Source organism: Gigantopelta aegis, chromosome 9 (assembly GCF_016097555.1).
Source record: "Gigantopelta aegis isolate Gae_Host chromosome 9, Gae_host_genome, whole genome shotgun sequence".
Classification (NCBI taxonomy): Eukaryota; Metazoa; Mollusca; class Gastropoda; order Neomphalida; family Peltospiridae; genus Gigantopelta; species Gigantopelta aegis.
In genome coordinates, this window is record NC_054707.1 from 5,749,500 (window position 1) to 5,763,100 (window position 13,601).

The window sequence follows — 13,601 nt, forward strand, 5'->3', positions numbered from 1 at the left end:
CTTCAATTTTCAATCAAGAATGTGTTTTTACATTAGTTTGCACGTCTCGTCTGCAGTCGAGAATGGGAATGGGAGGGAAATAGTCAAAGAAGTTCCTGTTCACCAAGTGAAATGGTCTGAAACCAACTACAATGCTTATAAATGGTTGAAATTTAACATAAAATGGTAACACCATAATTGTTTATAATGACCAATAAATAATTTCTTGAAAATGATTAGATTTTCCCTTTGTTACCATTAAACATACATGTATATATGCACAAGATAATTTCCCATCAGTATACAGATATTATTCTAACTGATTAGATTTTAATATATTGTATGTAGGTATATTTTATTGTAATAAAAAGTTGATCAGTTGGTTAAGACTAATTATAACTGATCAGTTAAAGGGACATTCCCGAGTTTGCTGCATTGTAAGATGTTTCCGACTAATAAAATATTTCTACGATTAAACTTACATATTAAATATATTTTCTTGTTTAGAATATCAGTGTCTGTATATTTCAATGTGTTTCTGGTCGTCTTAATATTTGTTAGAAGCCCAATCTGGATTTTGTCTTCAAATAATTTCATATGTACGAAAAAATATATTTTAGGAAATAAATGAAATTTAACCTAGTACAAATTTTAGAATAATCAGAAACACGTTTAATATACAGCCACTAATATTTTATGAAGAAAAATATATGTGATATGTAATTACAATCGTTTAAAAGTCTCTGTTAGTCGATAACATCTTTAAAATTGCAGCAAACTCAGGAATATCCCTTTAATAAATTACATTATGCTGTGTGTATTGTGGTTGAATATTGGTTTATTGATATTCACATGCTTTTATCTTTATTCAGTGTCACCTGCTCCAGCTCACATACCAGTTCCCTTTGATTTACCAGATATTCCGATGCCTCCCTCGACAAAACCATCCAAACAGACCGACGGTCAGATTGACCCGGTCATCGACGATGAAGTGGCCCACTTTTTAGCTGTTAGTAGTTTTATATACAAGGACAAAAGACATTTAAGAATTGATTAATAGACACACAAAATGTGATGATAATTTAGCAGAGCTTCTAGAATTTTTATAAAATCCACTAGCCATGGGATCAGTGATTTAAAACATTTACTAGCCATGATTAAAAATTCACTAGCCTTACTTTACTTTACTTTAAGTTAATACATTTTACAAAATAATAGTAAAAATCAGATATGTCGCCTAAAGACAGAGAGATATAGCTCAAAAACACTAACTTTGGGGGTTGTGGGCAGGATATTCATATTTACAAAATAGACAACTGCAACATTTGACACAAAATGTTTCACTAGCCGTCCGGCATGGCAATAGTAGTTATTTACTAGCCAAACATTGAATATCACTAGCCATGGGAGTGGGGCTACCATAATCTAGAAGCCCTGAATTTAGTTACTAATTGTAGATTTACTCCAGTGTTTAAGCTTCATAGATAGATTAATGATAGTGTGTAATTTTCGTAATATCTATATATCCCTAGGAATTATGTCTGAAGCGAAGAGATGAGGTCTAATGGGATGAGGACACAATCCAGATTTTTATCTTTTATTTGTATAGTTTTGGTAAAAAAATAATTAAATCTTTTTTGGTCATTCTCAATTGGGGGTGGCCTGAATCCCCTGCTGCCCCCCGCCACCCCACCCCAGGTTTCTAATAGCCTGGGGCCAATTTCACAAAACATTGTAAGTTTATGTCTACGACTAGTTGTACTGAGTGTAATTTACATGTGTTTGGCATCTATTTCATTAAAAAAATTACATCATTACGGAAGATGGAACATTTCAAGGAAAAAAGAAACTGAAATATGTGTACTTTCAACTATATTTGTTGTAGTATGATAATAAGAAGAAGAATTGAGATTTAGTTGTAGATATACTAAATAAATATGTATCAATGGAACACTGAGATTGCAGATTTTGTATTCGTTTAAACAATATCTACATGTACTTACACAAATTTCCCTGACACAACCCATTTTTAAAGTTATTACATTGTAATTTACTTACATGTGATATTCTTTGTTCAAAGTATACATTGTACATCACCAAACAAAATCTAAACAAGAGATCTGGGCCTGAGTAAGCCTAATTTCTTTATTATTTCATTTTGTGCAGGAAATTGATGCCATTTCCACCGTTCCCAGTGAAAGTAATGGCTCAAACCAGAGAGCGAGTCCTCAACGTGCTGACAGCAAGGATATGATTGTCGACAAAACCTCTCTCCTGGAAGAGGAGGAAGAAACCCGCTCATCTTACTCAAAGTGTGATACAGACTCGTACAGCGACCGGATGGACGTCGATAGTCCGCAACCTGCCGAGAGAGACGTCAAGCACAAACCCACGGTTGTGGTGGGGCCGCCCGAGAAGGACGGAAAGTACAAGTCAATGTTCGTGAAGGGACAGTCCGAGTTCATTGGGAAGTCCGACAAGAGTGATGTTGGTGAAACGAACTCCAGCGGTAGTCATTCCAAGTACAAGTCGATGTTTGTGAAGGGCCAGTCTGAGTTTGTGCATAGGCAGGAGGAGAGGATGGTGGTAGATGTGGTGGAGAAAGCCGGTAAAAAGACCGTGGAGATCGACGAGGAGGAGCTGCCAGATGGTATGTTTAGAATCATTGAATAGAATGAATGATTCTTTTAACAACATCCCAGCATGAAAGATGAATCTCATAGGGTGTCAGTCAGACATGAGGATTGAGCTGTTTGTTAGGTAATATTTAGTGACATCCCAGCATGAAAGATGAGTCTCATAGGGTGTCTCTCAGACAAGGATTGAGCTGTTTGTTAGGTAATATTTAGCGACATCCTAGCATGAAAGATGAATCTCATAGGCTGCCAGACAGACATAAGAATTGAGCTGTTTGTTAGGTAATATTTAGCGACATCCCAGCATCAAAGTTGAATCTCATAGGCTGCCAGACAGACATAAGAATTGAGCTGTTTTTTAGGTAATATTTAGCGACATCCCAGCATCAAAGTTGAATCTCATAGGCTGCCAGTCAGACATAAGGATTGAGCTGTTTGTTAGGTAATATTTAGCGACATCCCAGCATGAAAGATGAATCTCATAGGGTGCCAGTCAGACATAAGGATTGAGCGGTTTGTTAGGTAATATTTAGCAACATCCCAGCATGAAAGATGAATCTCGTAGGGTGCCAGTCAGACATAAGGATTTAAGCAAAATGGTGCATGTAATCGGTGAAACCTGTGAAAACCGGACCCTCTGTAAACCAGAATTCCCCCAAAACTGGACATTTTTCAGTCCTTTTTAAAAAATCAATACGTAGATTAACCTCTCTAAACCGGATCCCTCTTAAAACCAGATATTTTACTTGGTTCGAAAGCTGTCCGGTTTAGAGGAGCTTCACTGTAGTACAAAACACTGTAATAGCCATGTTTTACACAGCATAAAACTAGGATCACTGTAGTACAGAACACTGTAATAGCCATGTTTTACACAGCATAAAACTAGGGTCACTGTAGTACAAAACACTGTAATAGCCATGTTTTACACAGCATAAAAACTAGGATCACTGTAGTACAAAACACTGTAATAGCCATGTTTTACACAGCATAAAAACTAGGATCACTGTAGTACAAAACACTGTAATAGCCATGTTTTACACAGCATAAAAACTAGGGTCACTGTAGTACAAAACACTGTAATAGCCATGTTTTACACAGCATAAAAACTAGGGTCAGTGGTTTTAAGAGTTAAAACATAAAAATTGTGACATATTGTTAAGAATTTTAGAAGCTCTTGCTTCTGAATGACTTCACTTTTGCTTCTGAATGACTTTGCTTTTTTCAAGCACTTGTGAGCAGTCAAGATTGGAACTTGAATCGAACATGGTGTCCATTGGAAGAGAACGTTTTTTTTAGTTGCTGTTAGAACATCGGTTATATGATGAATAAATAATATCTTATTTCTTTGTCTATTTTAACCTTTATTCCGTATAGTTATTTCTGATCATGTGTTGTAACTATATGCACCTGAGATTACTATCTTTAAATTAGTAGATTAATCCTGGATGTTACATCATAAATTATTTCATTATTCTCCAAATCTGTTTATGGTAGGTGAGACGTTTAATTGCGTGGAATTTTGCTTTTGTCTTTTAGAACCGATCTCGTTGTGGCAGCTGTGTTTGGATGAGCACACACAGTTCAACTACTACTGGCACATGCTGACAAACGAAGTGACATGGGAAATCCCGCCTGAGTACACGCAGTACCTACTGCTCTACAAGGAATACAAAGAACGAATCGCACGCATTCCACCAGAGAAACTAGCTAAACTGAAAGAAAAGAAAATTAAAAGGTACAATTTTGTTTTTGTTTGTTGGAATAACACATGAATGAATGTCTAACAACACCCCAACACAAGAAAATACATTGGCATAAGTAGAGTGAAACCTAATGTTTATCCGGTTTAGACTAGATCCGTTGTTTAGAGAGTCAAGTTTTAGAATACAGAGTTATTTCCTTTGACATCGGTATCGAATTTGTAACTAAACGAACAAGTCCGAGAATTGCCGAATGAATGTGACTGTCGGACTAATAATAATGTCACTATATTCCAATTTTGTTATGTATCTTTCTTATTTATGAACCAACATTAAAACATAAATAAAAACAACAACAATTCCAATATTTTTACCACAATTAAGGTTGCAAAATGACAGGTAATTCGACACATCTACATTTAGCCTATGACGGCCGAGACATTTTCGTTCTTTCTTAGCAAAATTCAGTGTGCATATTTCTCATTTCTATTATAGAAAAGATAACATTTTCTGTTTGTATTTAGTATATAAAATGCAAATTAAGTCACGTGTGTGTATTTTACTCTAAATTTATAGTCGGTCCCATCCTACACAAAAACAAATTGTAAATAATTTCAGTTTGGTTTGACGTAAAAATAAAAATAAAAGTGTTTTGGAAATAACAAAAATATACAAGTTTTATATGCAATCTTTAAAACAATCGGCTCAGAAATAAATAACTTCTAGTAAATTTCATAGCATGAACAGAAAAGATGTTCGCTGTGGGACGGCCTATAGTTGTTTCTAGCATTTTACTCGCAGTGTGTCAGTATTTCATTATCATAGTGCACTGACCAAAAATCAAAGGTGAAAACCCGAATGTGTGAGTATCTGAGATATGTCTGAAGATGAAAATAATTTGCACCACCAGACAGTACAACAAGCAAGCATTAATTACACTGTCTGCTAAGCTCGGCTGAGACCGCAGAAATTGGTGACCTATGGCGGAACAGCAAAAATTCTGGTCAGCATTGTCAGTTTGTTCAGGTTAATTAATTAAGGATTTTATATTTCTGAACCAAAAATCAATCCGGTTTCCGAAATGGACACATTCCGGTTTTATCAGGTTTTTAATATGTGGTTTTAATAAGAACAAATTCGGGACCGTGAAATTTTGCTGGTGTTGACAGGATTTTGGTATGTTTAGGGTCCTGTTTAAACAGGTTTCACTGTATATGGAAATATTATTTACCGTAACAAAATGTATATAGTTATGTAAAACCACAGAAATGAAGCCCAAATGATAAAATACTTTTATTTGTTTGGGTTGGTGGGGTAAAAACATATAGTTGAAATGGGCAACTCACTGAAGGAAAAAAAGAAAAAAAAAGTAAATATTAGTTATTTACCAAAAAAGAAAATGTTAACTTACTCTAAAAGGGTAAGATTATTTATCAGTAGAGAAATAAAGAATTGTTTGTACTTGGGATTGTCAGAAATACTTTTATTTTTATGACCATTATAAAATATAAATTTCCAAAATTGTCAGATCTTGTGCTGCATTCATTTGGTGCTTGTGAATATCGTGAATTCACAAGTTCCAAATTGTGAACAAAGTTTCACCAAGTGGAAAGCTTTCAGGCGATTTATAGACAGTCTGCACTGTCATTCCAATCTCACACTTCCAAACTCGTTATTGCATGAATGATTTGTGATTTTTTCCACAAGTTGTAAAGATTGAGACAAAATCCTACCCCAGTTCATAAGTTACGTTCATGGATTATTTCACAAAACAAGTGCTCTTTACAACTTGCGAATTGGGAAATACGATATTCAGTTTGGCAGGTTCACAGATGGAAGCATATAAATTTCAATTCTGCATTTCAGTGAAAAGACAGAAGACAAACATCACACAACCGAAGAACAAAAGAGTAAATCCATTTCTAAACCAAGTGACAAGGAGGACGTCCATGGTACTGTTAATCAGAGCAAAGAGCATTCGGACAGTTCGAAAACTAAGTCCAAACACAAGTCCCAAACCGCAGACGAATCAGTGAAAACAGACATCAAAAGTGTGTCCAAGATTTCGATGAGTGAGAAGGTAAAAAGTGAAAGAACCGAGTCTACGACTGACTCAAGCACGGAACACAAGACACAGAAATCCTCCAAACACAAGCACAAGACAAAAAGCAAGGACAGAGAATCAAAACACGGAAGTAAGGAGAAGTCTTCGGTTACAGAGAACATCGATGCTGATAAAGCCAGTGAAAGGAAGGCCGAGGTGACCGCTGATGATGACGATGTTGATGTTGACTTTGACATAGATGACATTGACCGTGCCCTGGAACTGGCCCTGGAAAGAAAGAAGGTAATTAGCTTGTTGTCACTGTGGCATGTTCAAATTCACTCCAAACACATTTTTAAATGTTATTTTTCTGTATTGCATTTTACTAATTTGAGGATTTATTTGTTAAAGTTTCGATAAAGTTACAGTTTGTTTAATGATACCATTTAGAGCACATTGATTTATTAATCATTGGCTACTGGATGTCAAACAGTCGGTAATTTTTACATATAGTCTTAGAGAAAACCCGTTGCATTTTTTCCATTAGTAGCAAGGGATCTTTTATATGCACCATCACTCAGTCAGGATCGTACATACCATGGCCTTTGATATACCAGTCGTGCATTAGCTGGAACAAGAAATAGCCCAATGGGCAAATTACCTTTGTTTTGGTATTTGGCTGCTTGCATCGCCTGAGTGAGTAAGAAGCATATCGGGCTGAAAGACACAAGAATTCAAAATCAACAATTGACAATGTATAAACTGGCATATATTGATCTCTTTAACTGGGGATGGGTGGGAATTTAGCTCAGTTGGTAGAGCGCTCGCCTGAGATGCTTTGGTCATAGGATCAAACCCCCTTGCTGGACCCACTATTTTCATCGCCATGTCCTGACCAGTGTCCTATGTCTAGTGCATCAAATATTGTGGTATGTGCTGTCCTGTCTGTGGTAAAAGTGTTACTTTAAAATGTGTAGAGATGTCATTAAACAAATAATCTGGGTTTTTTCAACTTCTTTTGCCCCTGGGGTGAGACGTAGCCCTGGGGTACTGCACTCGTCTGATGCATGATCGATCTAGGATTGATCCTCGTTGGTAGGCCCATTGGGTTATTTCTCGTTCCAGCCAGTTCTCCTCAGCTGCTTTATGAAAGGTTGTGGTATGTACTATCCTGTTTTCAGATGGTTCATATAAATGATACCTTAGTGCTAATTGAAAATAGTAGCCCATGGAGTGATGGATGCAGGTTTCCTCTCTCATTATTGATGATATAAATAAAAATGTGTTAGTATGCCATTAAAATATTTATTCCTCTATCTTGCTTTGCCTGCCTGTGTTGGCTCTCAAATTCTGTATATAGTTACATGTATCTTGGGTTTTATATACATTAATTTCTCCACTCAACTGATATGGCTGTGAGTTTAGAACACGGCCCTGTCATGCACACATAGTCCCATAGCTAAATAAAAATACTGCAGCTTTACCATTCATCTTATCATCATCCATATACATGTATGTTTGGGATGTCTCTGTATCTGTTGTAAATTCCGACACCATATAACTAAATAAAATGTGTTGAGTGCATCGTTAAATAAAACATTTCCTTTATTTCCTTCTGTTGTAAATGTTTGTGGAGGTTTAAAAAATAAAATAATGATAGTAATAATTTCCCTGCTATTGTTTATAATATTGTCTTGTGAAAGCTGAATGTGTGTATAAACTGATTAACTTTCTACTGTAGGCTGAACTACAGCGTCTTGAAGATCAGGACACAACATCAGTAACAAAAGGTAAAGAATCTCAACTGAAACGTCCGTCATCACCTGAGAATAAAAAAGACATTTCTGAAGTCCCTGCCCCTTCTTCACCTAAAAGAAAGAAGCTTGTGGCTTATGGAGCAGGTCAGTATTATAAAATATATTTCGAAAAGATATGTTGAAGCATGTTGTTTTTAGGACAACGTGAAAAGATGTAAATAATATTTCAGATGAGATATGAAAAAATTAAGTAAATTAAAGTATAAGCCAGGGTTATATATTTTTTATATTAATTACTGGAATATCGAAGCCCTGCTATGAATTAATTGTTACTAATTGCATTGTAGTAATGTTTAGTAATTACATGGAATTTTGCGTGTTACTCTTCAATGAAAAATGCACATGTCATAAAACCAGTTGTCACTCATAATTTTGATTCTGCTTTTGTAACAGAATTAACTACTTTCTGTATGCATACCTTTTTGCTGTTGAAAATTATCGCTATAAACCTTTCCAGCCTCCATGAACTTTATTTTTTGGTGTGTGAATAATTTCAGTTTCATTTGATAGAAAAAGAAAAGTAGACCTGTTTTGGAAATAACAAAAAGCTGACCTGTGTTTGTGTGCAGTTTCAGAAACAATCAGATCAAAAATAAACAGATTGTAATGCATACCATAGTAAGAAAATGATGTTCACTGCTGGAAAGGGCTATATATATAACATATTCTGTTAGGTTTGACATTGTTTTATGGGTTGTTGTTTTTTATTATCATGAAGATGATGAAGATGATTCTGAGACTGAACAAGACAGCCAGTCTGAAAAAGATGCTTCTGTTACCAGCGAGACATCTCAGGAGAAACTTCCGCCAGTACCGAGTCTGATTAAAATCAAGGTTTGCCTTACAGTTATAAATCATGTCAGTGTAACACTGTACATCTGTGGGAAAGTGCATATCAAAGATCCCTTTCTGCATTAGAAAAAATGTAGTGGGTTTCCTCTGATTACTACGAGTTAGAATTACCAAATGTTTAACATCCAATAGCCGATGATTAATTACTTAGTGTGCTCTAGTGGTGTCATTAAACAAAACAAGCTTTAACTTTTAACACTGTATGTACTGTTGCATAACATATTTTCAAGATGGCTGATACAAAAATTAAACATTATTTTTTATACTATTTGGCACTCAAATTACACAAAGGGCGGGACGTGGCCCAGTGGTAAAGTGCTGTTTCTCGTTCCAGCCAGTGCACCATGACTGGTATATCAAAGGCTGTGGTATGTACTACCCTGTCTGTGGGATGGCGCATATAAAAGATCCCTTGCTGCTAATCGGAAAGAGTAGCCCATGAAGTGGCGACAATGGGTTTCCTCTCAATATCTGTGTGGTCCTTAACCATATGTCTGACACCATATAACCGTAAATAAAATGTGTTGAGTATGTCATTAAATAAAACATTTCTTTGTTGTTGTTATTTAAAATTACACAAAAATCATACACTTTCTAACATATCAAATAATAAATTTTTTGATATTTCAGGTAACTATTTTTAAAAATGACTGCCAGATATTCAAGGTGGCAGATAAAAAAAAATGGAACCCTCAATTTTTTTACTATTTGGCACTCAAATTACACACAAAAAAATCATGTTTTAAAAAACTCTATATAAAATGTGCACGAAATTACACAATTTCATTTTATTTCTTCCCGATCAGGAAGCTTCTGTCTTTCTACTTAATTCGCTGTTCATCTTCACATGCCAGTCCTTGTCTCTTCATAGGCAACAAGTGCTTGTCCTGTTTGGTTATCGTTCCAGTAAGGTTGTAGTGTGCCAGTTGAAGAAGTTATCATGTGACATTGAAGTGTTACGTTCCTCTTGACGTTCTAGTGGGACGTAACACATTGATATGAACTAAGATAGTTTTAACCATATGGGTAATAATTTCCTTTCTTTCATCAATCCCCGTACATGTAGTGTACTTGTCTTGGACTGATTTTAGTGTATTTCTCATTTCGTTTTTCATCACTTCTGTAGTTAAATGTAGTTTCATAAGACTTGAAATTGATGTCCATCTTTTTAATTCTTTCACCAAAGGATGAAGTCGAAGATCAGGCAAATATTGCTCTAGGAAAACTGGAATTTCTCGAAGTGACCAAGAAAGGCTTATCCCGATTACAAGTTCTTCTCTTGGAATTGCAGGTGGGTAATGCTTTTATTATGTACATATATGTACTAATATTTTTGATGTTTTTTTATGATACAGCGGTATGGTGGGACGTAGTCCACTGGAAGCTCTTGTCTGATACACAATCGATTGAGAATTGATCTCCATCAATGGGCTCTTTCTCATTCCAGCCTGTAAGTGCTCCTTAACTGGTGTAAAAAGACTGTGGTATGTACTATCCTGTCTATAGGATGGTGCATATAAAAATCCCTTGCTGATAATTGAAAAGTTTAATCCATGGACTATTTCTCATTCCAGCCAGTGAGTGCACCACAACTGGTATATCAAAGCCCATGGTATGTGCCATCCTGTCTGTGGGATGGTGCATATAAAAGATCTGTTGCTACTAATGGAAAAATGTAGTGGGATTCCTCTCTTAAGACTGTTTTAAAATTACCAGATGTTTGACATCTAATAGCAGATGATTAATAAATCAGTGTGCTCTAGTGGTGTCATTAAACAAAACAAACTTAACCATGGAGGGCACTTTATTTTAAAGTAAGGACATAACATGCCACAGCCAACTTTAAAATTACTCTGTAATGTAGTGGAGTGGTAGTGTTTTCGCCTAAGGTCCAATTAGTTGCAGTGGACGCGGTTGGTACATCAAAGGTCGTGGTATACAGTGTTCGAGATAACAGTATCCCGATATCCCGGGGATACCAGAATTTAATTTTGGATACCAGACTTCAAGAACCCAGTATCCCACCGGGATACCATATAATACTAAATTCTCAGGTGGGATACCAGATTTTGAAATGTTAGTATCCAACTGGGATACTGCCCCAAAATTTTAATCTCGAACACTGGGTATATACTGTCATATATATGAGAAAGTGGATATAAAAGATCTCTTGTCTATATGGGGACAGCAGATGTTTCCTCTTGCACTTGATCGACCAAATTTTGAAATAATCATGTTAGACACCAAAAACTGTAGTTTGAAATGTGCTGAGGTGTCATTAAACAAACATTTCTCCCTCACTGTAGTAGTTTCAAATCCGTTTGTTTATTTATCTTTTTTACTTTTCATTAAACTTTATTTTTTGTTTAATTAATGATTTATTTGTAAACTCGATTTCAAGATTGGTAAGATGGCAGACTGAATATTCCTTCCTCACTGTAGTAGTTTCAAATCCGTTTGTTTATTTTTTATTTTTAACTTTTATTTAAAAAAAATGTTTTAATTACTCATTTATTTGTAGACTCGGTTTCGAGACTGGCAAGATGGCGGACTGAGCACGGACTACTTCCTGGAGCGCCTCGCGGAGGCCAACAGCCAGTTGAAGCAGTATGAGCAGAGTGCCGTGCCCCGCGGCTGGTCGTGTCACTGGGACAGGTACGCTCTCCTTTTCTTTACTCGGACGGCCGACCGCGTCCGTCACGCACAGACCACACCTCGTCTGCAGACTAGTGAAACGAAACAGACTGGGGCAGGGGTTAACTGTCTTTTCTACGTCCTCATCTCATCCTCTAGGGATGTGGCATGCCAGGTTCAGATTGAACATCAAACCTCGTAGTAGGTTTATCACAAGTCCTTCTTCTTTTTTTTTTTTTATAGAATTTAAAAATCAAATTTGGGGTCTTTTTGATGGATTTGATGTTGGTCCATACTGTGGTTGTTTTTTTAATTTTTTTATTAACTTTGTGTGAAAGAGATGTGTGACAATTGGTAATACAAAACTTCGATGGAGTGCCAGCAGTAAGGTGTGAAGACAGGCAGACATTACAGCATGCAGGTCAAGGCAGATAAAGGGAGATAATTCTGGAGGTGTGGTGTGGTGAGTTCATTTTTAATTTATTACCATGTAATACTAATTATTAAGTTTTCAACCAGTGAAATGTTGCCCGATTGTGGTATATTATGTGTGCCACTTCTGATTATCCCATGATAGAATACATGCCTAATTTTAAGAGTAATTTACAGATGTCAGTCAGTTAACTATTGAACATATACTTACATCCACTGACCCTGTTTCTAGGACAGGCTAAAGATGTCAGTTACTAACCTGATGGTCATGTGTATATTGGAACTACTGTTAGTGATAAATGCATCTTTACTACGTCACAAGGAGAACATTATTGTCTGTGTCACCAAAAATCTTGATAGGATAAAAACGATTGACATTTGAGAATTTAGCTTGTGATATAATTTATGGATTTTTATGTTCAGACATTTATTTTTAAAAATGGAAACAAATAAGATGTACAGCTACATGTTTATTATGAACATTATTTAAATAACGAAGCTTTTGCTGTTAAATACATGTACATTTTGAACTCAGCAAAGCGAATATGTATTGTTATAAGTAGTACTTGACTTCAGTTGCTGTAGAGTAGTATATACTATGGCACTTTCCCTTTTCTCACATTAATATTATGTATGTTAATGAATACCTCTTTTGCAGCTGCAGCATTTCATGATCAATTTCTTTTTCAGGGCATATTAATCATTTTAAAAATTGTTTTTGCAGTATTTCTTTCTTCACTGAACATCATATTTTAAAGTGTTTATTTAAAGATTAAGAAAAAAAAAAAAAACTTTCAAGATGGGGAAATATAATTGCTAATTTTCTACTGCAGTGTATATATATATTGTTTGTTCAAGATGGGGAAGTATAACTACATACTTTTAAATGCTGTGTATATATTTACCCTGTGTATATATATATTGTTTGTTCAAGATGGGGAAGTATAACTACATACTTTTAAATGCTGTGTATATATTTAAAGGTGTTTAAAAATTAAAATAATAATTAACATGAGGAACTATAACTGCATAACTATTAAACTGTGGTATGTGCTATCCTGTCTGTGAGAAAGTGCATATAAAAGATGCCTTTCTGCTTTAGGAAAAATGTAGCGGGTTTCCTCTGATGACTACATGTCAGAAATACCAAATGATTGACATCCAATAGCTGATGATTAATAAATCACTGTGCTCTAGTGGTGTCGTTAAACAAAACAAAGAAATTTTAATGCAGTCATGGTTGGGGGGTGTGGGTGGAGATACTTAAAAGTATTATATATAAAACTTTAAAAAAAAATTATTAATGTTTTAAACAAAGTTGAAAGTTTTCTTAAATTTTAACTTGAATGTGATTTTGTCCCTTTAGGATCTGAGAAATCAAGAATTTATAAAGATTTAAAACATGATCAATAGGTTCTGCCTTGTGGTCAGGTCAAGGTTGCAATGGATTTTTTTTTTTTTTAAAGTACATCACTTTCTTTTAATTAACACAAAGAATGTCTAATTT

At 35.3% G+C, this 13,601-nt stretch overlaps 1 protein-coding gene across 2 annotated transcripts in view; it reads left to right on the plus strand.

Annotated features, from left to right (window-relative positions):
* Positions 1–13,601, plus strand: part of LOC121380897 (formin-binding protein 4-like) — a 43,473-nt gene that overhangs the window by 14,728 nt on the left and 15,144 nt on the right. For both annotated transcript variants that reach the window (XM_041509922.1, XM_041509923.1), the window contains exons 5-12: positions 852–988; positions 2,146–2,629; positions 4,152–4,350; positions 6,182–6,662; positions 8,101–8,260; positions 8,895–9,010; positions 10,215–10,319; positions 11,550–11,683. In XM_041509922.1, the coding sequence (XP_041365856.1) occupies positions 852–988; positions 2,146–2,629; positions 4,152–4,350; positions 6,182–6,662; positions 8,101–8,260; positions 8,895–9,010; positions 10,215–10,319; positions 11,550–11,683 (1,816 nt within the window). The remainder of the gene's footprint in view (positions 1–851; positions 989–2,145; positions 2,630–4,151; positions 4,351–6,181; positions 6,663–8,100; positions 8,261–8,894; positions 9,011–10,214; positions 10,320–11,549; positions 11,684–13,601) is intronic.